We start from the raw sequence: 25,828 nt of genomic DNA, 5'->3' as shown, positions 1-25,828 counted from the left end.
TTCAATCATAAAAGTATGTATAAATTTGAGTTATAACTTTTAAGCTTAAAAGATTTTATTTGATAATCTAATTTGTAATAAAAAAAGGAGATAAAGAAGCAAATATTCATAAGATAATTGAGTTTTGCATGGTTTAATTTTAAGGAATTTTCCAGCAAATAATCATTTATTGCATTGCGTTGCATGTCTAGTAGCATAGTTCAGTTACTATCTTCTTATTTAGGGGTGTAAGCGAACAGGACTGCCCGCGAGCTATTTGAGAGCGGCCCGATAAAAGCCCGCTCAAGCCCGGCTCGCAAAATAAAAGAGCCGGGCTAGGGCCCCATTTTAAGGCTCTTTCTATAAAAGGGCCGGGCTTGAGCATGGTAAAGCTCGATCCGTAAGCCCTAGGGCTTTTATATTATATATATATATATATATATACACACACCAACATCGGTCATCATTGTAATTTTCTTTATTGGTTATTTGTTAATTGTTATCACTTATTGGTTATTTGTTATGACTTATCTTGACTTTACTTTATATTATCTTATCTTTTGTTTATGCGCAAAAGGGGCATACCTTCTCCACTTTACTTATATTATCTTATCTTCACACTTCACTTTACTTATATTATTATCAAATATTAATTTTACTTATTCATTTGAGTTGTCGTCAATCATCACGCGAAGGCCGAAAAGGCGAAACTGTATAGGATATTAGGGTTTGTTCATTTGAGTTGTTTTTTCTTCTCTCCAGTCTCCAGCCTTCGCCGCGCCTTTCACAGTCACAGCTCCAGTGTTCCACGCCTCCACCGCGTTGGGTTAAAGTGAGTTCTGTTTCTTCATTCTCTATTTTTAATCCTTTTATTCATTCTCGGTTATGTTTCTTCAGTCTCAGGTCTGATTACATTTTCTTCTTCATTATACTGCAATTAAAGTGACTTATTCTTCTTCATAGGATAGGAGAACTGAGAACATGACAAATCTAGAGAACATGCCAACATTGGGGTCTTCCCATCAACAATCTGTTTCAAGCTCTCCTACTGCAATTTCAATATCTGGTGCTACACAGAGCAATCCGAGTAATCCTATTGCTATTGATGATGATCAACAAGAGACTGCAGAAGGTGGCCTGTTTGAGACAAAGAAAAGGAAAAAAACATCTGCAGTTTGGTTGGAGTTCAAGGATGTAATGGGGAAAGATGGAGTGAAGAGAGCAGAGTGCATTCATTGCAAGGCAAGGCTGGTTATTAGTGGAGGCACTACCACTCATTTCAAGAGGCATCTAGATGGATGTACAAGAAGGAAAGTAAATTTGAAATCACAGAAGATGCTGAACTTGATTCCATCTCCAGTGAACAAGGAAGTAGGTATTGTTTCTAATTTTCAATATGATCAAGGAAAAATGAGAGAATCAATTGCACATTTTATTCTCATGCATGAGCATCCTTTCACAATTGTGGGGCAAGAGGGTTTTAATTTAATGATGAAAACTAGCACCCCACATTTTCAGGGCATTAGTCGTGCTACTGCTAAAAATGATTGTATGGCTGTGTATGAGATGATGAAAATTAAGTTGAAGGCAACGTTGAAGAATGTGAACAAAATTAGCTTGACTACTGATCTTTGGAGATCAAATCAACAAATAGATTATATGGTGGTTACTGGGCATTTTGTTGATGTCGATTGGAAATTACAGAAGCGGGTTCTTAGTTTTGTGAATGTGTCTCCTCCACGTGGAGGTGTTGATATTGCTGATGCTCTGTTTAAATGCATGAATGAGTGGAGGATTGAAAATAAAATCTACTCTATTGCTGTTGATAATGCTTCTTATAATGATGTTGCTATTAGAACTTTGAAAACTACATTATCTAGAACTCAGAAGTTGTTGCTTGGAGGTCGGTTGTTCCATGTTCGTTGTTGTGCACATATATTAAATATTCTTGTGCAAGATGGCCTTAGGGTTGTAGAAGATATCATCCATAATGTTAGGGAGAGTGTTAAATTTGTGAAACAATCTGATTCTCGGCTTCTCAAGTTTAGTGAGATTGTTAAACAATTGCAGTTGCCTTATAGAAAGCTGATGTTGGATTGTCCCACACGTTGGAACTCCACATTTGAGATGTTATCTATTGCATTGAAATTCAAGGATGCATTCCCTCTTTTCAAAGAAAGGGAACCCCAATACAAATATCTGCCAAGTTTTGAAGATTGGGATAGGGTTCGTAATGTTTGTCAAATTCTCCAAGTGTTTAGTTTGGCTACAAATATCATGTCTGGAAGTGAATACCCTACTTCAAATCTGTTTTTATCTGAGATTTATAGGGTGAAAGAAGTTTTGAAATCAAAAGCACTTGATGAGAATGACTACATTAAGGATATGGTTCTAAAAATGAATGAAAAGTTTGATAAATATTGGGGTGAGTGTAACTTGTTGATGTCTATAGCTGCTGTTTTAGATCCCCGATGCAAGATGAAGTTGATTGAATTTTGTTTTCCAATTATTTATCCATGTTGGGAAGTTAGTGAAAAAATTAAAGAAGTGCGTGAAGCATTGTATGCGCTTTATGAAGAGTATTATGAGGTAATTCGAGCTGAAGAAAGTATGGTTGAACAAAGTGGGGAGGGTGGTAGTAGTTTCACTAGTGGTGGCGGTAGTTGTGTGACTGAATTAAATGAAGATTCTGGATGGTCTAAGTTTCATCAATTTGTGAGAACAACTGAAAGCATTCCACCTTCAAAATCTGAATTGGATGCTTATTTGGAAGAGAGTATTCATCAATGCAAACCAGAAGAATCAATGAACTTTGATGCCGTAGCTTGGTGGGGTTTGAACAACCTCAAGTTTCGTACTTTATCAAGGATGGCGTGTGATATTCTTGCAATACCAGCTAGCACAGTGGCTTCAGAGGCTACTTTTAGTGCTGGTGGTCGAATCATTGATAGCTATCGATCTTCTTTAGCCATTGAAACTGTGCAAGCTTTAGTTTGTGGTGCTGATTGGGTTCGAAATCTGCATGGGGTAAAGGAGAAAGCATCTAAAGTGAGTAATCAATATTATTTTTGTGTTGTTTTGTCATTTTAAACTAAGCCTTATTCAATGTTTTTAAATCAAAATTAATATTGTTTTTGTTTTGTCTTTGTAGACCGAAGACATGCCTCAAGAGGTTGTGTTGCCTATTTGATGGATGAATGAAAAGTTTCATTTTGTATTTGATGGTCAATTGGTGTTTTTCTGGACTTTTGGACTTTTTATTTTTATTTTTATGAATGTATCATGTATGAATAATTAATTTGGTAAACTCTGGTTTGTAAAACTATTAATGATTATGTTTAAACTTGATTTTATATTTGAATAAGTTTATCAAAGGGCGGCCCGCGAGCTGAGCTCGGGCCCGCGAGCTTTTCATAGGGCCGGGCTCGAGTTGATGTTTTACAGGCCCTAACGGGCTAGGGCCGAGCTCGGGCTTCTCATAAAAGTAACGGGCAGGGCCTGAGCATGGCAAAGCCCGGCTCGGCCCGGCCCGTTTACACCCCTATTCTTATTTGTCTTCATCTCATCATTAGGCTTTGTGATCCTAATTAAACTTCTTTGCGTGATTTTAAGAGTTCTTGGTTGGATTATCTTTTATTGTATTTTTTTTAGAAACGACAATGTGATCATTTTTTTATATGAATGTAACATGTGTACGAGTAATTATACAAACATATCTGCTTTTAAGTTTTTCAACCACTGAAACCCTAGTAGTATCCACCTATCTCAACAATACATCAAGTCAATCTAAAGCCATAAGAAAGACAATTCACTACCTGCTTGAAATTTGGATTCCAATACGTCAAACTTTTAAACACAAGTCAAAAGTAAATCAGGACGCGATTCCCATTGCAAGTGAAGAGCAAATCACGACGGCTTCACGTCCACCTAATGCTCCGCCTTCAATACCCTACCCAACATCACCAATAGTCCGTCCTCCAAAATTGGTTGGGTACCCAAACCGAAGGGGCAAAAAGAGGTATTGTGCGTTCCACATAAATGTGGGCCACATGACTGGAGAGTATAATAATTTATGGGTACACTTAGAAGAGCTGACAAAATAGGGAAAGCTAGCAAAGTATGTCAAGGATAAAGGCGTTGAGAATGCGAGGACCCGAGATAATGCTATGGTAGTTGTTGGTGGCCGGGGACAGGATGATGATGCTCTAAAAGGAACAATCAATATTATCACTTGAGAAAGGCGGATGGCATTAGTCAACAGTACGATCGCCTAGATGAGAACAACCAAAGATCAACTAGCAAAGAAGATGAGAAAGTCTAGAGTTGACATCACTTTCTCATAGAAGGATCTAGCTGGAATGGAGCTTGTGCATAATAATACCCTCAAGATCACCATGAGAAGTTAGGATTGAGTCAGACCGATCTTGTTCCAGAAAAAACATGCTTGGTTGGGTTCAATGGAAATCATGTTTATCCTTTATGAAGGATCTGAATGGTCATGTGGGCTAAGTCGCTGGACACAGAGTTCCTTGTCGTGCAAGGGAGAATGATCAACAATGCTATTCTAGGAAGGCATTGGCTTCATGCCATGGAAGTCATGCCTTCAACTTATCACCAAACTATCTGATTTCTTTGCAATGGAGAGATGTATGATATGAAGGGTGATCGGCCTGAACATAGCAGTAAGGTTTCTAGTACTCGGGCCTTAAGGAAGACCTATCAGGTAAGCACCCTTATCGAAAAAATATCGGTGAGAAAGATTCAGATAAGAAGTCAACCGAGGAACTTGAGAAAGTACAGATTGATGGGTCCAACATAGATAATTTATTTTCTCATCGGTAAGAATTTACCAGAATCAGAATAGAATCCCTTTTGGGACTACTATTGAGAATCATAAGGGTCTTCTCTTGGACACCATAAGAAATGCCAAGGGTTGATTAACAGGTGGACAGCGACAGGCTAAATATCCAGCCTAACTCAAAACCGATCATCTAGAATGGCTATCGAATACGATGGTTGGGGATGGAAATTAGCTTTTTTCGGTTCGAGTTGGAATTGAAACAGGTAAGAACAAAATTATTTTGGTTATCTTTTACACAAATTGAATTGCCTGGAAATGACATAAAAACCAAACTGAACTGATTTGCTTTTATTAGGTTTGCCTTTTGGTTTAAAACCAAAAAGAACCTTGCATATCTCTCTCTAGACAAACAACCTCAAAAGGGTTAAAGCCTTGCAAAACCTCTCATAAATCTCTCTCAGACCCAATTTTCTAGGCAAATCCATAGTTGCTTTGTCTATTAGAATCAGATAATTATTAGGCAATATCACTTCCCAAATAAAATCAACCAAAGAAATATAGTGAATTACCCGTGAACAAAGTCACACAATCCTCTGGTAAGTCACCAAGACTCGGTTTTGATTGCATATTAACAAACCCATTTCTCAGGTTAATCGACAAAGAAGAAAATTGGCGCCAATTAAAGACAAAAAAACCCAATACCCAGATCCACTAGGAATTTCTAAAGGAAGCAACTTTAATTCATGAGAGTTCTAAAAGAAATTGGGACTTCGAGTTCCATCGTTGGGACAAGGGAAAGCGACAAAATTCAGAACCTAGAGATTAGAGAGACTGAAAGAGGTGGAATCGTGGAGGGTTTATCTCCGCTATAGAGTAGAGATTAGAGAGATTTTGAGAGGTGGAGGCTGTAGATTAATCTATAATTTTATATTAGAGGCGTAAAGTTGTATACAACTAAAAGTCTAAACTAAAGAATAAGTCAATAAACTTTTATAGTAAGTATAGAAATATATAAAAAAATTATGCATATTTTGATTAATAATTTTTTTAAACCGAACCGAAAACCAAAATCATAAATTTTAAAAAACCTAAACCGAGATCGCACCGAAAACTACTAAACCAAACCAAAATAAAATTTTTGATTGTTTTTCGGTTTGAATTTCGGATTAGTTCTGACTTTTACACCCCTAATAGTGGTGGTTAAGAAAAAGAATGAAATGTAACGAGTTTGTGTGGACTTCACAGGCCTTACCAAGTCCTATCCAAAAAATCTCTTTTCATTGCCCAAGATTGATCAACTGATGGACTCGACATCTGAAAGTCAAAGAATGAGTTTTCTTTATGCTTACAGGGGATATCATCATATTCCCATGCATGAGGAAGATGAAGAGAATACATCGTTCATCACTCCGAAAGGCATCTATTACTACAAAGTAATGCCTTTCAAACTGAAGAATGCGGGGGCAACCTACCAATTTCTAGTCATGAAAATATTTAGAGGTATGATAGGATGGACAGCTGAAGTTTACATTGATGACATGGTTGTCAAGACCATTAGGGAGGAAGACCATTTGTCGGACCTCTAGTATATTTTTGATGTGCTGGAAGCTTACAAGCACAAACTCAATGCCACAAAATATGCTTTTGGCGTAAATATTCAACCTCGGTATACCTACAGGGGAATGGACAGGTGAATACATCTAACAAGATCATTCTTAATAGACTAAAGAAGTGTCTTGATTATGCCAAAAGAAGGTCGGTGGAAGAACTTTCAAGTGTGCTTTAGACACAACGAACTACCCCTCGAAGGTCGACAGGACAAACGCCTTTCTCCCTTGCTTTTGGGACGAATGTTGTTATCCCATTAGAAACTGGTATGCGAAGTATTAGAACATTGGCATTTAAGAAAAGAGAGAATGACAATGCTCTTACACCTCGACCTTCAAGAAGAAAAGAGAGAACTAACAGCATTGAAATTTGTTTCATACCAGCATGAGTTAGAAAATTTACGTGACGAAAAGGTGAAGGTAAGAGGTTTTCAGCCGAGAAACCTTGTCCCGAGAAAAGTGTTGGGAAACACAAAGAATCCCCATGATGGCAAATTGGGGACAAATTGGGAAGGCCTATACAAGGTGATTTCTAGTAGCAAACCTGGAGCATACGAGATTGAGGATCTTGTGGCAAAGCAATCCAGAGGCCTTGGAATTCGGTGAACCTCAGGAAGTTTTACGCTTAAATGCTATAATCGTTGCTATAATAAATGGGGAGCCCATGGGGCGTACTTATCCTCATATTCTCACTCTGCTATGAATAAAAACAAGTTTGGATTCACAACGATGCAATTGAAAAAAGAGAAAAACATACATACATACATACATACATATATATATATATATATATATATATATATTAAAAATCAAGGGGTTCGTCACTGAGGTTTGGATAGAAAGGCCAAGGCCAATAGTCCAAAAAGTCTATTAGACTTCCCAAATAACTTAGGTTTGATTAAAAACCCAGGAGGTTTCTCCCTGAGATTTGGATAGAAAGGCTAAGGCCAAGAGTCCAAAAAATCTCATGGGACTTCCCAAGCAACTTGGGTTCGATTAAAAATCTAAGGAGTTCCTTACTAAGGTTTGGAAAGAAAGGTCCAGGACAATAGTACAAAAAGTCCATAGGGCTACCCAAGTAATTTGCGTTTGATTAACAATCCAAGGATTTCCTCACTGACGTTTGGACAAAAAGGCCAAGGCCAATAATTCAAAAAAGGCCATGGGACTTCCGAAGGGGTTTCTCATTGAGGTTTGGACAGAAAGGTCAAGACCAATAGTCCAAAAAAGTTCATGAGACTTCCCAAGTATCTTGGTTTGATTAAAACCCCAATGGGTTTCTCACTAAGATTTGAACAAAAAAAGCCAAGGCCAACAGTCCATGGGACTTTCTACAAAGAGGTTGGCCATCCTACCTAAAAAAGGATGTAAATGGCCAAAGCCCTGTTGTCCACAAAGAGACCGACCATCCTCGTTAAAAGAAGGGTCGAATGGCCAAGACCAATGGCCCACAAAAACTGGTCGTTCTCCATAAAAGAAATTTTTTATTCATAAAGTCATTACAAAAATATCTTCATTGATTCATAAGGTAGTTAACAAAAGAATTGAAGCAAAAGTAGTATTTGTTGATTCATAAGATCATTACAAAATTCAGCCTGAAAGCCCAAGACTAACTTCAAAATGTAAAGGAAAGCAGTAAAACTAAGCTATAAGATCGACTATCGATGGTGCTACTGGATCAGAGGAAGGCCCCGGGCTAGCCTCATCTCAACCTTCATGTCTGGTCCCATCCTACTCGAACTGCCCAGCTCTATCCAAGCCAACTGCTCGACTCCATCTTGCCCGATCTTAGAGGTAGGGGAATACTCAATCTCTAACATGGACGATCAAGAAGGAACATCCCCAATCATTCCTTGAACATCATCAACGGTTGAAGGAGGATCCGTGTCGTTAAATGGAAATAACACATCAATGATCTTCTCTTGAACCCCAACAATCACAGGAAAACGGTTGTGGTCCTGTTCCACAAAGGAAAGCCCTTAGGAATATGCATCCAAAAGAGCATCTTCACGGCCCATGTGATAGGCAATATTCTCCTCATTCTTCAAGATCTGGATATACTCGATGTAGGCTTCATCATAAGCCTTCTCAACTACTGCCTTCTCACAAGAAAGAATACGAGACGTTTGGCTCATATCACCATGCTAAATTTCAGTCCACCTAGTTCGGTGCCTTTGACTGAAGACTCTAAACTTGGCATTGACCAACTCGACCTTGACAACAAAAAGATTAGCTTTGAGCTGATCGATAGTCCTAATCATTTTTTTTCTGATCCTCTTCAACCTTCGATCTTTCATGGAACTCGTTTAAGGATTGAATGCACTGCGAAAACAAAAGTTGGACATAAAAGCCAAAATAAAAGAAAAAAGAGGAAATGTGAGAGTAACAAAGAGTGCATTAAATCACCTACATGGTATAACGGGTCGAGTGTTCCCTAAGTTCTCGTAAGAGGTCTTCTTCCAGTATTGTTGGTCAACAAGAATAGTGATAGTAGCAATGAGAGTCTGCCCACTATGTCCATCTATGAAGCTCCACTATGTCTCAAGCAAAACTAGAATATTTTCCCATAGGAAACGAAGTACAACACCAATCAAGAAGAGTAAGAAACAACAGACTTGATCCAAAAAAGCTCAGCAATCGTAAGCTCTAACAAGCACAAAGTTCACCAAAGAGCAAATGGACAGAAGAAGGAATAAGAGCACTTCTGCATAATAGCAACTCCAAAAAAGACCAACCTTGTTATTTATAGTGAGAAGCCCAAGAAAAAGACCAACCTCATTATTTATAGTGAGATGCCCAAGAAAAAGACCAACCTATGCTTGGGCCAAACAACACCTTGGGCAGAGGAAGCTTCTTGGCCAATCCAGGTCCCTAGCCTAGCTGGTTCCTCGATCTCTTGTTAAGCTGAGTCTTTGGCCAATCTGGGGCTTTAGGGGAGCTAGGTCCTTAGCCAAATTGAGTGCTCGTTGAATAAAAGCCGTGGTCTCTCCTCTTTCACTCTCTCTCTCTTTCTTTCTATCTCAAAGTATTTAGTTGTGAGTATTATCTAATGTGTAAAATACATAGAAGTAATGTATTTATGTATTAAAAGAAGCAACACAAGACTATTCACGCAAAGAAGAAGTAAACGTGAGTACAGACGGCTATAAATCCTGGCCAAATAGAAATATTAGCCGAAGAAAGCCCAAGATGAATTTCAGGCTGAACGGAGACTAAGACGAAGTCTTGACCAAATGAAGATCAATAGCCAAACGACATAGTCAGATCCACATAACAAAGCCTAGTTCAGACCAGGGTTATCAGACCCGGCCCGACCCGTCGATCGGACCGGTTCAACCGCCATTTTCAAGGAATGCCGGGCCGGTTACTATGTTAGCTAGGGCAAGCAATAAACCCGCCACGACTCGCCTAAACCCGCGGGTAATCGTCAGACCCGTGACCCTTACAACCCTCGGTTTACTGAATGAAAGATTTTTTTATTAATAAAATCTAACAAATTCATCTAGCCAGGGTTACGCTCGTCAGCTCGTGCACGAACAAAGTTGCTCCCTCTGAAGTCTGAAGTGAAGTTCTCACGAAGACTCACCTCGCGATGGGTCGATCTCTCTCTCTGTGAGTTTCTTCTCTCTCCCTCACCTCTATCGAGTACCGGACTACCGACTCTAATCTCTCTTCTATTTTCATTCTGCAGATGATGACCTAGAATTTGGGGACAAGATCAAAAATCAAAACTTCAATTCCAGGCTTCCAGGTTAGTTGATTTTATTTCTTTCCATGGTTCTTCACGTATTCTGCACTTCATTCTCATCTCTAAGACTAAATTTGTTTATGTGCCTCTTTGTCTGTTAACTCTCTGAATTTCTAAGTCTCTAAATTTGTATGCAATAATTTTATTTAATTTGTATTTCATTTTTACATGTTTGGATTGAATTGAGTATTTCAATTTGTTCTTTTGGTTTGAATTTTCTTTATCAGTAAAGACTAAAGACTTTGAGACTTTGAGACTTTAAGTAATCAATATTAACGTCGTTGCTGAATTGATTGAGATTCATATGAGTTTGGACTTTGGTGTTATAGCCCATAGGACTATAGTCTATAGGAGTTTCCCAAAGAAAAATATTAATCAAATTTTGTCCTGTTTTCCCTTTAAAATTTGAAAATGTGGAAGAAAAAGTGTAAACTTATTCATAACTCAATTGAGATCAGTTTCGAGACTTGAGAATGATGTTGTGATTACTTCATTAGTTCGTTCAACTTTTTCATATCTGATGTTTGGTTTAACTTGAACTTGCAGGGATTAATGTTCATTACTTTATTTTAAAATGTCATCTACACCATCATCAGGACCATCAACTACAGGATCCACATCTAACCCTACTTCAACTTCATCGTGCCTGTACAAAGTTCAGTTAGAGGAAAAAATGATCCAGCTTGGAAGCATTGTGTAGAGCTTTATGAAACAGACGGAGGAGGTACACAGAAGAAGAGGTTAAAATGCTTATTCTGTGACAAAGTTTTCCTAGGTAGAGGTATCAATTGAGTCAAATACCATTTGTCGGGGATTAAGGGTGGTGGTGTTGAGGATTGTAAAAAAGTATCTCCAGATGTCCAATTCCAAATGAAGATGGCTATTGAAGAGGTTTCTACCAAAAAAAAGAAATCACCAGACTTTGTATGATGAGCAATCTCCATTTAGGCATGAGCAGCAAGAGGAATGTGATGATGAAGTTCAAGAGACATTACCTCCACGTCAAGTGAGTCGAAGCGATGTTAATATTAGAGGAAGTCAACGGAGCACCCAAAGTCAGAAGACCCAATCAAAATCAAGAACGGTTGGCCTGAAATCTTATTTCATGCCAAGGACTTCTGCAGGTGCTCAACCAACTATCAAAAGTGCATTGCAAACTAAAGAAGCTAAAGAGAAGACTGATCTTGCTATGTCAAAATGGTTGATTGATGCCTGCCTCCCATTTAATGCGGTAAATTCTAAATTTTATCAACATGCCATTGATGCTATTGCTAGTATGGGTGCTGGTTACAAAGGGCCTAGCTTCCATGACATGCGTGGACATCTATTGACAAAGAATGTTGCAGAAGTTAGAAACTTTGTTGAAAATTTTCGTGCGATTTGGAAAGAAACGGGATGTACAATAATGGCTGATGGATGGACTGATCAGTGCAGAAGAACACTAATTAATTTTCTGGTATATTGTCCAAAAGGTACAGTATTCTTGAAATCTATTGATGCCACTGAAGCTTCTAAGACTGCTAATGTTTTATATAGTTTGTTTAGAGAAGTTGTACTTTTTGTTGGTGCTGAAAATGTGGTGCATATGGTGACTGATAACGCAGCTAATTATGTTGCTGCTGGAAGGTTGCTAGAGCAGGAATTTCCTACACTTTATTGGTCTCCTTGTGCCGCCCATTGTTTGAACTTGATGTTACAGGATAATGGTAAATTGGGGGAGGTTAGTGAGTGTGTGTTTCATGCTGCCAAGATAACAAAGTATGTTTATAATCATACTTTCGTTTTGCATTTGATGAGAGAGCACACTGGTGGTAGAGAAATTCTTCGTCCCGCCCCCACACGGTTTGCTACTAACTTTATTGCTTTGGAAAGTATTTTGTCGCAAAAGGATGCCTTGCGTCAAATGGTGACATGTAAGGAATGGATGCAATCAACATATTCAAGAGATAGTAAAGGGAAGAAATTTACTGACCTTGTATTGGATTCATCATTTTGGAAAGAAAGTGCCACCATTGTTTACATAACCAAGCCTCTAGTTCGTGTGTTGAGGTTGGTTGATAGTGAAAATAGGTCGGCTATGGGTTATATGTATGCTGCAATTTGGAAAGCTAGAGGTGAAATTTTAAAGAGATTTGAAAGGAGGAAGAGAAGGGTTGCACCTTACATAAGGATCATTGATAGTCGGTGGGATAGCCAACTTCATACAAATCTCCATGCTGCCGGTTATTGGATAACCAATATGATGTGAATGAGATGGCCAAGCATAGACATACAATCTCGGGGTTAGCAGATGTCATTGAAAGGTATGCACATGGACAACTCGCCTTACGAGCCAACTTAACAAGGGAAATGACAATCTTCAAAAATGTAGAAGGGGATTTTGGAAGGATTTCAGCTATTTCTGATCGGAATGCAATGCTTCCATGCAAGTTTTAAAAATTGTTTTAAATTTGAACTATACTTTATTTTGGGTCTCTACATTTTTTATCTTAGTATTTATATTTTGTAGATCAATGGTGGGTTCTATTTGGAAGTAGCGCACCAAACTTACAAAAGCTTGCCATTCGAGTATTGAGTCAAACTTGCAGTGCTTCGGGTTGTGAAAGAAACTAGAGTGCATTTGAGCATATACATACAAAAAAGAGAAATAGGTTGGAACATCAAAGACTCAATGATCTCGTTTATGTGCTGTACAACTTAAGGCTACAACAACGGTAAAATTAATACCTTTTACTTATGTTGAGCTTTACTTTTAAGTTTTAACTATTGTCAACTTTTATAGTTTATATTTTACACTACCAAGTTGTATTTGAAAATGAATTTTTTTTATGTAGTAATTATTGGAAGGGTCGTAACTACGATCCTATTGATTTTGAAGACTTTAACTCGAATGAACTTTGGGTGTTGGAGGAGGAACCTCCATTTTTGACCGTTGAAGAAATTGAAGATTTTAGACAAAATTTGGCAAGTTGTAGCGCTCAAAACCATGCACAAGAACTCCAAGATGGTAGTATTTTCTTTATATCAAGTTTAATTCTATTTACACTTTACTACTTTCATGTATCTCTTATACACTTAATCTTTTGTTTTACTTTAATCAATGTAGATGAGTTTCAAACTCTTTGGAGAAGAATTGGATGATGAAGGTGAAGAGGTGGATCCATTTGAAGTTAGAGTTGAAGGATCTACTTCTAACGTGGTGACTAATACATTTGGATTTGATCATGGAAGAATCACAGAGCAGGTGACTGATACATTTGGATTTGATAATGTAACAAGCACTGAGCATCATGAGAACTTTGATGGAGGGACTCAATATGGCTTTACTCAGTTTGATGTTCCACGTGAATGAGCATTATATCATTATTTATTTGACTTGTTGGATGTTGCATTATTTGTTTTTAACTTTTATCTATGGACTTTGAATTATTTAGTTTGTGTTTTTATTTGGATGTTGGAGTGTTGGACTTTTTATGTTTGGATTATGAACTCATATGGAGTTTATGTTTGAATTTGAATGTTGGATTATGGAGTTTGTGTTTGGACTTATGAGTTTTGATTAATAATTATGGATTATGGAGTTTATATTTGTATTTTGGATGTTGGATTTTTAATGTTTAGGTTATGGGGTTTATGTTTGTATTGGGAATTTGTGATTTTTGGATTACAGAGTTCATTTTTGTAGTTGAGAACTTGAGAATTGAGATATACATTTTTTTATTTTCATAGAATTATACTATTATTAATTATTTATAAATAATTAATAAATTAATTAAAAAAATATGCGGTTCAACCCTTAACCCTTCGGGTTAACCGGTTGAACCTTCAAAATTTATTTTCATGGGTCGATGCGCGGGTCGAGTCTGATAACACTGGTTCAGACAAGTCTAAACGGGCCTTTGGGAGGCAAATGTAATTATCCATGATAGACATGTGGCTCAAGTTTATTAGGCGCGCCCCATGATTTTCGTCCACGATAGGCTACCAAATTAGGTAACTAATTTGGTAATCCCATGCTAATCAGCCGGACTGGACGGGTAAGCACTCAAGTCGTCTACTATATAAAGAGAAGAGACAATCAAGGTAAAGTTTAAGCTCTATTTTGTGATTATTAAGATTGGTGATAATCTTGAAGACTTACTTGAGCGTCGAAATGCTCGTGGTCGTCCCACGACCATCGGGTTCATTGACCAATTTTATTTTTGAGGTTAGGACAACCGGATCAGGAAGGAGTTTTAGGCTGACCTGACCTCTATTGCCAAAGAAAGAGTCCGGCCTAAGAAAAAATTGTTTGTTCATAATTGTACCCCGATGCCTTTTTCTTTAATTATTAGTACCAATCTGATAAGAATTAGCAAAGGGCCTATAGCTTCGTAATTTAGAAAACGAGTGAAGTCTGAGCTCATTTGTTCTTTAAAAATTATCAGCATTTCTAACCCTATATGCTTCCATTTACTGGATCTGGATGTAAAACATACGCGCTAACAAATTGGGTTTGTTTGTTCCGAATCGCTTAGCCAGGTATACCCTAGAGAAAAGGGTTTCATCATTGAATGCAATTATTGCTTGAGATTGGAGAAAGGAGGGTGTTCCATGAAGTGCTTTGTTTTTTGGTTATTACTTATCAGGAAATCATCTGATATGATATGGTTGTGCAATTGCAGGTTGTGTAATATGGACATCAATTCACATGTACAGTAGGTCATTTGTTTTGCCTTTCATGATAGGCATAGCCACTTGCTTATGAACCATGTCAAGAATTGAAAAATCTCCGCTACTGATATGGTTTGGCGTGTGCCTCTACGCTAGTTGATAATTTGATATAATGATCTGTCTTTCGATCTACTTGGGTTAAATTAGTTTCTACCTGTTAGTTGAAATGTTGTTCTACTGGTTTCTTCAAATGGGGTTTGAGCAATTGCAATGGGAACAATTTGTTGGGCCACCAAAAATCAAGCCTGGGTCCCATCTCTATTACATAAAAAGTCAAGTCAAACACGTATCTCAATACAACCGTATCAACAAAACACATCTCTCAATGTAACCACATCAGCAAAACACAAATTCCTATATATTTTTCCTTCCCACCCAACATGAAGGCCAACAAATTCTCATGCCCTCCATATTATGCACAATAAAACTACACCAAAACACAATCTTTCAATACAACCACACCAGCAAAACACATCTCCCAATACAGCCATATCAACAAAACACAAAACCTCATACATATTTGTTGGCCCAGATAAAATAACACCATTGCAAGTGTTGTCCCCAGATTCTGAGACTTTGAGCTCCATGCTTGGTCTTTGTTCCGTGGATTCTGAGATTTTGTTCTCTGCTTGCCTTTCTCTTCCTCTTTTCATTAGTGGTGCCTTTCGGTTCTTGTCTTTTGGGTCCATGTTTGTTTGGTTCTTAGACTTGGAACCTATGTCTTGTTGGGACCAATTGTTCTTTGATCTCCTTAGTTATTAATATATTTATTAATAAAAATCATCCGACTTTTCCAAAAAAAAAAAAAAAAGAAAGCTTTGTTCATATTTGTAATGCAACGATGTTCCATGTTTGTTCTCTGTCAATAGTTGAGTGTAATTCTATTATTTTAGCACCACCGCTCCAAGTTGATTTGATTTTTATAAACAATTATGGATAGGCCATATTATTTGAAGGAGCAGAGTACATCTGGATCCTTAATAAAATTGAGGCAATGCAAGCTTGGCGGACGCCTTGCATGACTTTCTAGGACTCACTGGTTATTAGAGAAAGTTTGCTCGGAATTATGACCTATTAGTAACAACTAATTGACATGCTACGAAAAGGATAATTTGGTCAAAGAATTTGAAAATTATCCACACTAAATTAAATTTATATGCGAGATATTTTCATTTCAAAATTTATCGATTACTGATCTTATTTCAAAGAGTTTTTCATGCTGATTTAGAATATATAATTTTTATTTTAAAATCCATCATATATTTCTGAGCGATAAATCATTTTAAAGTTTCGTTTAAAAAAAGAAAAAAAAAGGTCCCGACTTTGTAATTTTATTAAATGAAAAAGGGTATATAAGTAATTTAATGAATTATGTCTTTATTATTGAATTTTCTTAGGCTGTCCTTATTGGAACATGCTTTCCAATTATCTCCTTATTAGTAATTGTCTCATTCGAAAGAAAGCAAAATGAATGCCATACTAATATATTGTAGGACTGGACTCCATTTATCTTGTTTTTCTTTTACTAGTAAAAGAAAGTAAGAAACACCATTGCATTACTTGCAATTGAATAGAAACATTTTGGCCCTGATCATACATTGGGAACTCTGTGCTTGCATGTCTCCCTATCAACCAAATTGATTCTGACAAGCTTGACCCGATCTTATTTTTCTGTTTGTTTAAATGTAGATTGGTGTTTGTTGAGTTGATATCGTGTAAATCCTTTGCGGATGACCTACTTTTAGGTCAAAATGGCCGCACTATTTTAGAGATGCATTCTATCTATGTTTATTTGGAAGCTCGTCTTATGTTACTGATTAAGTTTGTAACTTTGTTCTCATGTGAATTTTTTCTTCAATTAATGGATTTTTTCTTCAGTTTTTTCTTGTAAAGTAGTTTTGTACCCTTTTTTTTCCCTTCAATTAATGTAAGTTTCAATTGAAAATAAATAAATAAATAAACGGTTCTACAGAAATATTAATAGGGCTGCCAGGTTACAGAGAAATTGGGCCTAATGGGCCCTATTCAATGGGTTCATCGGCCGTTTCCAAACCCTCCAAATCCGGTCTGCCCCAAGAATCCGTCTTCCTGGGTGTCTCTCTCCCTCAGGGTACCAGAAACGTTCCTCACCATCTCTCAACTGATCAATGGCGGCTAGGGGTGGTGCTTTGCTCAAGTATCTCAGAGTGCACGTAACCGCCGTGCCACAAAGCCGTAGCCCTTGTAGCAGGAGCAACCTTTTCTCGCTCTCTTTCAATGCGATACGCCGCCGCTTCTCCGAGGAGGTCAGGGGCTCTTTCCTTGACAAATCTGAGGTCACAGATCGCGTCGTCAACGTCGTCAAGAACTTCCAGAAAGTTGAACCCTCCAAGGTCATAGCTTTATTATTGTAGCTTTTATTATTTTTATTTACTTATGGATCGTGCTTGGCTAGTATGCTTGGTCGCGTCACAGGGAGTGCGATGGTTTTTTATCTTTTGCAAATATGGGATTTATACGCCTCTGCTCTCTTTTTGTTTATCGGAAAAGAAGAAGAAGAAGAAATGGATGTGAACTCTTTCATTTCGATTTCTGAGAGAAGACGGTTTTTTAAAAATTCCATGGTACTTGATCCCTCCGAGGTGAGGTTTTGGGCTGTAGATGATTATTTGGTATGCCATCTGGCCGATAACAATGTAGCATGTGAGCTTATAGGAAGCTTCCAGTTATACATTTTTGTAGTTTAATTATGGATGGTTCGGTTTACAGAAATTTTCTTATTGTCTAATGGAGAAAATCTGAAAACTAGAGAACTTCTTAAAGGGTTATAGTTTCTGTTTGCTTTATTGGGTATTAAAGTGGTGCATAAGATTTTAATGTTTTATGAACTCCGTATATCATCTTTTTAGATACAGTAGAGTGCCTTGTTGAAATTTAATTATCATGCTTGGTGGACTTCGGGTCATGCCGTTCTTATTTTACTTCTTATTTAGAGATCTCAATGTGTTTTGTGTTGGTTCTTTGGGTTTTCAGTTTTGGAAAGAAAGAAGGTTTATCAGTATTCATTATTCAAACTTGAGTTTTTTTTTTTTTTTAAAAAAAAAATTGATATCAGAAGGTCATTGGAGATAAAGTTCATAAGAGCTCCTGGGCAGCTTCTTTGAGTCTAGGTTTTTGTCTATATATGCTTTTTTTGTCAGGTCATTGGAGATAAAGTCTTGGAATTTCATATGAGCTCCTGGGCAGCTTCTTTGAGTCTAGGTTTTTGTCTATATATGCTTTTTTCCATTGAAAAAAATGTACAGAATGGATGTGGAGAGCGTGTGTTGTTTCTCATCTTATACTGTTTGTTTCAATTTTGGATGAAAAGGAGAAGATATGTTGTCAAGTTGAGCTTTGAATTCAGAATCTCTGATTTGAAATTTGTATGGAGGATGGCTCTTCATTTGTTGTTTGTGAGAGGATAGAAACTCTAGGGCTAGCAATGACGTGAGGTTTTAGAGATGGCCTGATCTGTGTTTTTTGAGGGAATTTTGTTTGTTTTCGTCATCATTAAGTTTGGTCCTTCGGAATTTTCATTTTGAATTTCACATGTTTTAACTTTACACTGCATTTGGTTAATCCCCTTGTATACTTCTCGGATACAGTTTATTTATCCCAAAATTTAGTGCATGATGGAAAAAGAAATCAGGTTTGTATTTATTTGCCATCCTTAAGTTGGGGGAGGGGGGGGGGGGGGGGGGGGTCCGGTTCCGGAGAATAGAAGGAACTGAGGAGTAAGGACATCTTGATGGAATATGTACGCCCTTTTTCATTGTTTTTTTTAAAGAATAATGATATAATGATATTCTTTATGGACCTCCTTCACCTTGTTGCTTTAATAAATCTTTTTCCCATTCAAATACAAATAGTGATATAAATCACACTGTTATTGTTCTCGTTGATGTTTTGATGATGGGTCCTTGAAAACTTTTTGATACACTTAGTTGATTGGATCTGATCAATCAGGCATTTGTTAAGTTTATATTTATGTTGTTTCTTTTTAAATAGAAAAATAAGTGTATTGATTGGGGCACTGGGGCTGTAACCCCTGATAGATGAACCTAAGGATCCTCGTCTCCTCTTTACCAAATTTGTGTGCATCATTTATCTCGATTTTTTTTTTGTATACAGTATTGTGTTACTTGTGTGCATCATTTTGGGTTTGACAGAATGGGCTAAACAATGTGACAGAAGAATGGAGTATGTAGCTTTTTAATGACAACAATAACTGGATACAAATGAATAGTACAGCCGAAAATCTTGTAGCCAAATTTGTTGGCAAATGAACATTTTAAGTTTAACCTTTCATTTTTTTGAACATTTTAATTTGATCTCTTATTCACCCTCGCTTTCCTTTCTTAGAGGCTGGGCATTGTTGAAATATGTTTTGTGCATCTGTCCTTTTGATAGATAAAATATATTACCTGCTAAATGTCTGTCATGGCTACTTGCACAGACAACTAATCTTACTCTGTTGTTTGCACTTTGCAGGTCACCCCAAATGCCCAATTCCAGAATGATCTCGGGTTAGACAGTCTAGATACCGTGGAGATTTTGATGGCGCTTGAAGAAGAGTTTGGATTTGAAATCCCAGATAATGAAGCAGACAAGATCAACTCAATTAATCTTGCCGTTGATTTCATTGCTTCTCATCCTCAGGCGAAGTAGTGGCCGTATGAGTATCAGTTTTAAATTTCCTCTCTAGAGAGGGATTGGATGAATAAGTGATAAGTTAGAACTTTGATCTTGGTTTTGTTTCCTTCTTGTTTTCTCGATTAAAGGCTCGGATAATGATGATGACAAATTGCTTGCTTGATGGCAAGTCCACTGGTTGTAACCATTTTACAACAGACATTTCATTTCATTAAAATATTATAGCTCATTTGCTTTTATGCATGAAAGAAAGAAGAGAATGCAACTTCTTGTAATTATACCTTGTTTGTTTTAAACAATTCTCATTTTGGAAAATTAGAATGGCTATTCTATTTCAATAAATATGTTTATTAATCCTTGAAATTTGAATCCATTTTTACCCTCCCTCATTCACCCACTTCTTGTCTGTCTTGTGAAAACTCAAAACATTGAATGTTCAAGTCTATTGGGCTTGGTTGTGGACCCAATGGGCCAAAACCTGTCCAAACCAAAATTAAAATTTTGTTTTCATGATCAGGGCCTGCAAAAGTGTGACTTGACACGTGGTCTATCACCATTGGCTGATACAGCTCTCCATTGCATCATTTTGTCTGCTATCACCATTGGCTGATACAGCTCTTCATCGCATCACTAAAAGTCTTTTATTGGAGGGGAGGATTAGAGCTGCGGATACTGCTGTCCAAATGGACTTGAAGAAGACTTTGAAAGTCGAGGAAAGTGATCGTCAACGCAGCAGAAATAAAACATTAAGCTGCCCAAGTCTTGGTCTTCTTCCACATTTGCTTTATTAATTCCCCACCATAGTCCCCTAAAAATTGCACTATTGCAGCCTCTGAAATAAGGGTGTTCGTGATCAGTTTTTTTTGAAATAAATTAAACTGATCAAGTATTCGGTTTTTAATGAAGAAATGTGTAAACTTTATAAGAAAAAAACCGATCAATCGATTTGGTTTCAATTTTGGCATTTTTTTTAACAACCTTACTCTGAAATACTTGAAACATGTATAAATACTAATATACAGTTTATATATCAAGAAACTGTAAATTAATACAGTGTCACAAGATTACAAAAAGTTGGTTGGGCATCAATCTTCCAGTAGAGAATTCAATTTTAATTTTTCACATTAACACAATGCGACTTATCAAAGTATTCGGGCAGAGTAGGAAAATTCAAATAGTCTAACTTTACACAAGTCAAAGTTTACACATAGTAAAAAGAAAATAACTTCAAAAGTTAGAATTTTTTTAATAAATTGGCACACTAGTGGCCACCAAGACCAAGACCCACAAACAAGTTCGTTCAATAGAACTAGTCAAACCCGGTTGACACGCCCCGGCAGGGGCATCCATGGTGCTTGGCAACATTGTAGTTCTGATCAAAATGGGGGGTAAAATGGGGAGGAGAGTCGCTATAAGTAACTGGAGCCTTGCTCTGCCAGCGGTGGAATTAACGGGGGCATAGAGCCGATGGAGGAAAATGCTTTAGCTGCAGCAGTGCTTAAGCTGGTTGTGCTCTCTCTTTTTATACAGATTTCAGTTTCTGAGATCTTTTTCGAAGATCGATTTGAAGGTAACAATCATCACTATCAATCAACTTACTTCCGCTTGTGCTTTTGTTTTTGATGTTTCGATTCATGATTTCTGTTAACATGGCATACTTGATTTCTCATGAAAAAAAAAAGCAAGAGAAGGAAAGAGGGAAAGAAAAATGAAAGCTTGGGAATTTGTTTTATTTTGCAACTGCCATGACTAGGAAGTTTGAGCTAACTAACTAACTAGCTAGCTCTTGGCTGCGGTAACTTATTTTCTTTCTGTTACTGTTTACTTACCAAGACAAGAAAATGGACCCCAGCGGACCCAAATTTGAACTGAGCTTATATGTTTATTGTGTATATATCTTCGTTACTTACTTGAAATGCTATGTTTTGTGGCTCCTAATTTTGGCATGCTTTGTTACTGAGATAACCCATGTTAACCAATTCCTGTCTCGAGTTGCTCTCGAGTTGAAACTTTTTATTGTGTGCGTGCTCTCAGTCCTTTTATAACAAGGAAATATTGAGGGAATTGGAGGGAATGGAAGTTTGAAGTAATTTTTTTTTTTTAAGTTTGTAATGTCCATTTTTCATTGTAATGAAATGGGTGGTCCTGGAAATGCTTTGTTATACGACTTCTCGAAATGTTCACAAATATATATACTTGTTTTCTCACAAAATGCATGGTTTTGGAAAAGATGGGTGGCAGAGTCGTTGGGTAAAATCAGACTGGAAGAGGAGCGAAGGAAAAGCAGGTTCATTTAAGCACACAGCTGGAAAATGGTCTGGAGATCCGGATGATAAGGGTATAATTGTTCATTTCTTCTATAAGTCGTTCCTATATGTAGGATAACAGATAACTAGTGCATCAATTGATGGCAAAGGTTAATGGAAGCTTTTAATGACATCAAATGGTTTTACAGGCATCCAGACCACTACTGATGCCAGACATTTTGCTATATCTGCAAAGATGCCAGAGTTCAGCAACAAGAACAAAACACTGGTTGTTCAATATTCTATAAGGTTTGAGCAGGATATTGAATGCGGCGGAGGTTACATCAAACTTCTATCAGGATTTGTCAATCAAAAGAAATTTGGAGGTGATACTCCGTACAGGTTGGTATCTTGATACATATTAGTTATACTGTTTGAAGTTGTGTAGGAACCATGGGTCAGATTCTTCTGAATGCTGTCAATATGTAGAAGGATCTTGGTTATACATTCCCATTTCTGAGCTATATCGAGGAAAAGCATTTGTGACAGTAACCATTTGGAACTCTATGCGTATAATTCAAATCTTATTCATGATGTGGAATTCACTTTATATGAATTTAGGCAGAATCGAGCTTATCTTCCTATTATCACTAGCTGTATGTTTGAATGGGAGTGACTACATGGGATGGCATGCCTTTGAAGGGCCTGCGGGCATATAATTAAGGGTGCCTCTAACTCTTTTCTATCCAAATTTAGTTACCCTGGTTCGGGAAATTTTCAATAATTTTTGATCCATAAGAATCAACTTGTCTTCTTCTTTATTTGTTTATTATTTCATCCAAACATTTTTGTAACTTTACGTTCCTTCCTTCCAGTTTGTGAGTGTACTCTCCTTTCCCCTCTATTTATTCTCTTTCCAGACAATGGGAGGTTAACTACTACTCCCTTTTACCTTCCTCTTCATTTTCCTTTCCTCCATTTATATCCCTCATTTTGCATTCCCTCCAAACTTCCAAACAGACTGTCAAAATAATGTCTGGTGATCCTCTTTGGCAGCCTGTTAAAAGTCTTATATTATTAGTTTCAGTAAATTCATCCTTATTTCCTATACAGATCCTGAAAGTCAGACTATTTTTTTCGCTCTACTATCTCTTGTCATGTGTTCCTTATGCATTTCTTACAGTTGATTTACTTGGCTAACTTCTTTTTATGGTTCAGTTTTATGTTTGGTCCAGATATATGTGGTTCGCAGACGAAGAAACTCCAAGTTATACTTTCCTATCAGGGTCAGAATTATCCGATCAAGAAGAATTTGGAATGTGAAACGGATAAGTTAACTCATTTCTATACGTTCATTCTTAGGCCCGATGCAACTTACAGTGTCTTGGTTGACAATCGAGAAAGGGACTCTGGTAGCATATATACAGATTGGGACATTCTTCCTCCCCCAAAAATTAAAGCAGTCAATGCCAAAAAGGTTCCTTCTTGAATCCATACGCTTTTGTAGACCTTATAGTTAATTAAACTGAAAGTTCTTGGCCAATTCACCGATATCAAGCTTTGGTTCCAATCAGAAAGAAAGGGAAAAGGGAAGCAGGAAGGGGGAGGGGGAATGAATTAGATTATTATTTTTTGCCAATCCATTTCTTCTTTGATTCACTAACTTCTGAATTTGAATCTTTGTTTGCTATTCCTCACAGCCTGCCGATTGGGATGACAAAGAGTATATTGATGATCCAAATGATGTCAAGCCTGAGGTATCAACTTAGTAGTCTCTTCTTAATGATTGTCCATGGGATCAGTTTACTCGATTTTTTGTTTTCTTTTTATGTTGCAGGGATATGATAGGATTTTAAAAGAAATTCCCGATCCAAAAGCTAAAAAGGTTAGTTTATGTGCACTAGTATATACATAATCATGCTGTCTTGAGGTGTAACCAAACACTAGGCTATCTAAAGTGCTAGTTTCTCCAGAGGCTTTCACTTTTCATTTGTGTTGCATTCAGACAAAAAGAAAATGACATTGATTGAACTCACATGTATTTTTTTTTCCTTCAATTAGCCTGATAATTGGGATGAGGATGAGGATGGTTTGTGGAAAATTCCAAAGGTTCCAAATCCAGCATACAAAGGGCCATGGAAGCGCAAGGTGTGCCAAATAAAGTTTTGAGAGCAAGTAGATATGCTTAGATCTTTCTGCAGTATTTGATTCTCTTATTTTCTTCTGAACAGAAAATTAAGAATCCTAATTATAAAGGAAAATGGAAGATTCCTTGGATTGATAATCCTGGTAATATCTAGTGCATCTATGTGATTTAAAATAACAATTGCAATTTAGAATTCGCTACCAAAATTGAGAGATTGTGAATTCATTTTCCTTCTCTTCTTCTGCAGAATTTGAAGATGATCCTGATCTTTATGTGCTTAAGCCAATCAAATATGTGGGCATCGAGGTTTGGCAGGTTTGAATTCCAACCATTATTGGCTTAATCGTGAATCCCCCCTTTTTACATTTCGTGTTTAAACATTATTATTTCTGAGACAAAGACTTCATATTCAGGTGAAGGCTGGTTCGGTCTTTGACAATGTTCTAATTTGTGATGATCCGGAGTATGCAAAGCAAGTGGTGGAGGAAGTGTTTTCCAATAGAGAGGTGTGCCTTGCTCTTCGACCTGACGGACAGCAATTCCCTTAAATCTCCTTCTAATCTGAACATCTCATTTTCTTATTTCAGATTGAAAAGGAAGCTTTTGAGGAGGCAGAGAAAGAGAGAAAAGCTCGAGAAGAAGAGGTTCCGTTCCAAACCAAACTACATGCATATTACATTATACCTTAACTTCAATCTCTATCAAATACTTGCAAGTAATTTGAATCCACACTTGTGCAGGAAGCTCAAAGAGCGAGAGAGGAAGGTGAACGGAGGAGAAGAGAAAGAGGACGTGATCGGTATGACCGGGACCGGGACCGCTATAGGCACAGAAGGGTTTGTATCTCATGAGCCTCATTTCTTCTTCATTAGTATCTGTCCAGATTTTTCATTTTGTGTCTTCCACTTGCATGTCTGTCTATCATGATCACTTCCTTTCAGACCTTTGGTCATTTTTTGATCCATAAATTTGGCTACAACTTGCTACTATATGACACCGTGCTTGTGTGTTTTCTAACATTGTGTATATCATGTCATGTTGCAGCATCATCGTCGAGATTATGACGAGTATGACCATGTAAGTATCACCTTCCTCTTTCCCGTTCCTTCTAGAGCCAAATAAGCTGGGCTGATGCAGACTCTTGTGACGGAAAGTGATTGTAATTTATCAGTGTAAAACATGGAAGCAACAAGATTGCAATTTCATATCAAATGTAATGGTTAAGTTTCTATTCGGTTTTGCAGGATGAGCTTTGATGGGATTACAAATTTTCCTTGCGTCTTTTCTGCACCAATGGACTCTGATTTCCTGTTACTCCCAGATGATCGATCATGTAGCATCTCACATAAGTTTTTCACCCTGTGTTTCTTCTTTTTGTGTTTCTTAGGGACTTCAATTGTATCAGTATAAAAATATATCATGTGTACCGTGTACGTTTGCAAGCATGAACTTTCTGAGAAAGTAATAACATGAAATATTTATCATTCTTCTAGTATATATATATATATATATATATATATATATATATATGAATGTTTGAATGTTGTCCACACAGAGAAATCCAAGTAAATAAAAAAATTGAGATTTATATGTGGTTAATAAATGGGTAGCTTCATTATCTCTATAAGCTTTAAACCTTGTTCTTGAGTTGATGGGGAGAGAAGATGGTAGTAACACATAACTGGGGTAGTTTGCTTCCTAGCATTGCAAATATGAACGTTTACAATGCCTTACTAAAACAATAACAGGTAGCAAAAGCTCATGCATACACACATGAAAGAGCTGAGAATGCAACTCTCAAGTGTTTTTTTTATTTATTCTCTTACGGGGCGTTTTGATTGATTGGTTGAGGGTGAGAATCACCCATTATGTAGGTTGGTTGGATTTTGGGAGCGTAGAATTTCAAACTAATCC

At 37.2% G+C, this 25,828-nt stretch overlaps 4 protein-coding genes and 1 long non-coding RNA gene across 5 annotated transcripts; all 5 read left to right on the top strand.

Annotated features, from left to right (window-relative positions):
- The first annotated feature begins 2,077 nt into the window (after positions 1–2,077).
- Positions 2,078–3,505, top strand: LOC120007181 (zinc finger BED domain-containing protein RICESLEEPER 2-like). Its single transcript, XM_038857373.1, has 2 exons — positions 2,078–3,027; positions 3,131–3,505. Exons 1-2 carry the CDS (start codon positions 2,107–2,109, stop codon positions 3,167–3,169), a joined length of 960 nt encoding a protein of 319 aa, XP_038713301.1. The 5' UTR covers positions 2,078–2,106; the 3' UTR covers positions 3,170–3,505.
- A 6,208-nt stretch (positions 3,506–9,713) lies between these two features.
- Positions 9,714–10,809, top strand: LOC120006959. The gene is made up of 4 exons (XR_005470117.1): positions 9,714–9,807; positions 9,898–9,999; positions 10,079–10,138; positions 10,682–10,809. It is a non-coding gene; the product is annotated as an uncharacterized LOC120006959 (long non-coding RNA).
- Positions 10,810–10,841: 32 nt separating this feature from the next.
- Positions 10,842–12,383, top strand: LOC120007282. The gene is made up of 3 exons (XM_038857483.1): positions 10,842–10,859; positions 10,911–10,981; positions 11,084–12,383. Exons 1-3 carry the CDS (start codon positions 10,842–10,844, stop codon positions 12,381–12,383), a joined length of 1,389 nt encoding a protein of 462 aa, XP_038713411.1.
- A 4,516-nt stretch (positions 12,384–16,899) lies between these two features.
- On the top strand, positions 16,900–19,797 carry LOC120007705 (acyl carrier protein 2, mitochondrial-like). The gene is made up of 2 exons (XM_038858101.1): positions 16,900–17,220; positions 19,361–19,797. Exons 1-2 carry the CDS (start codon positions 16,996–16,998, stop codon positions 19,535–19,537), a joined length of 402 nt encoding a protein of 133 aa, XP_038714029.1. The 5' UTR covers positions 16,900–16,995; the 3' UTR covers positions 19,538–19,797.
- Positions 19,798–20,832: 1,035 nt separating this feature from the next.
- Positions 20,833–25,406, top strand: LOC120007704 (calreticulin-3-like). The gene is made up of 14 exons (XM_038858100.1): positions 20,833–21,092; positions 21,753–21,860; positions 21,978–22,170; positions 22,987–23,245; positions 23,469–23,525; positions 23,606–23,653; positions 23,830–23,916; positions 24,000–24,057; positions 24,162–24,229; positions 24,328–24,420; positions 24,502–24,558; positions 24,655–24,750; positions 24,959–24,991; positions 25,159–25,406. The coding sequence occupies exons 1-14, from the start codon at positions 20,990–20,992 to the stop codon at positions 25,168–25,170; spliced, it is 1,272 nt and encodes a 423-aa protein (XP_038714028.1). The 5' UTR covers positions 20,833–20,989; the 3' UTR covers positions 25,171–25,406.
- The last annotated feature ends 422 nt before the right edge of the window (positions 25,407–25,828 follow it).

The sequence above is a fragment of the Tripterygium wilfordii genome, chromosome 10 (assembly GCF_013401445.1).
Source record: "Tripterygium wilfordii isolate XIE 37 chromosome 10, ASM1340144v1, whole genome shotgun sequence".
Classification (NCBI taxonomy): domain Eukaryota; kingdom Viridiplantae; phylum Streptophyta; class Magnoliopsida; order Celastrales; family Celastraceae; genus Tripterygium; species Tripterygium wilfordii.
This window is presented reverse-complemented; position numbering and strand designations above follow the sequence as displayed.

Bases quoted from the DNA above. Each gene is read 5' to 3' on its own strand.
- LOC120007181 (XM_038857373.1), top strand. From the start codon at position 2,107: ATGTTATCTATTGCATTGAAATTCAAGGATGCATTCCCTCTTTTCAAA. The intron at 3,028-3,130 runs GTGAGTAATCAA...TTGTCTTTGTAG, and splicing joins TAAAGGAGAAAGCATCTAAA to ACCGAAGACATGCCTCAAGA.
- LOC120007282 (XM_038857483.1), top strand. The intron at 10,982-11,083 runs GTATCTCCAGAT...ATCTCCATTTAG, and splicing joins GTGTTGAGGATTGTAAAAAA to GCATGAGCAGCAAGAGGAAT.
- LOC120007705 (XM_038858101.1), top strand. From the start codon at position 16,996: ATGGCGGCTAGGGGTGGTGCTTTGCTCAAGTATCTCAGAGTGCACGTA. The intron at 17,221-19,360 runs GTCATAGCTTTA...TGCACTTTGCAG, and splicing joins AGAAAGTTGAACCCTCCAAG to GTCACCCCAAATGCCCAATT.
- LOC120007704 (XM_038858100.1), top strand. From the start codon at position 20,990: ATGGAGGAAAATGCTTTAGCTGCAGCAGTGCTTAAGCTGGTTGTGCTC. The intron at 21,093-21,752 runs GTAACAATCATC...GTTTTGGAAAAG, and splicing joins TTTCGAAGATCGATTTGAAG to ATGGGTGGCAGAGTCGTTGG. The intron at 24,230-24,327 runs GTTTGAATTCCA...CTTCATATTCAG, and splicing joins TGGGCATCGAGGTTTGGCAG to GTGAAGGCTGGTTCGGTCTT.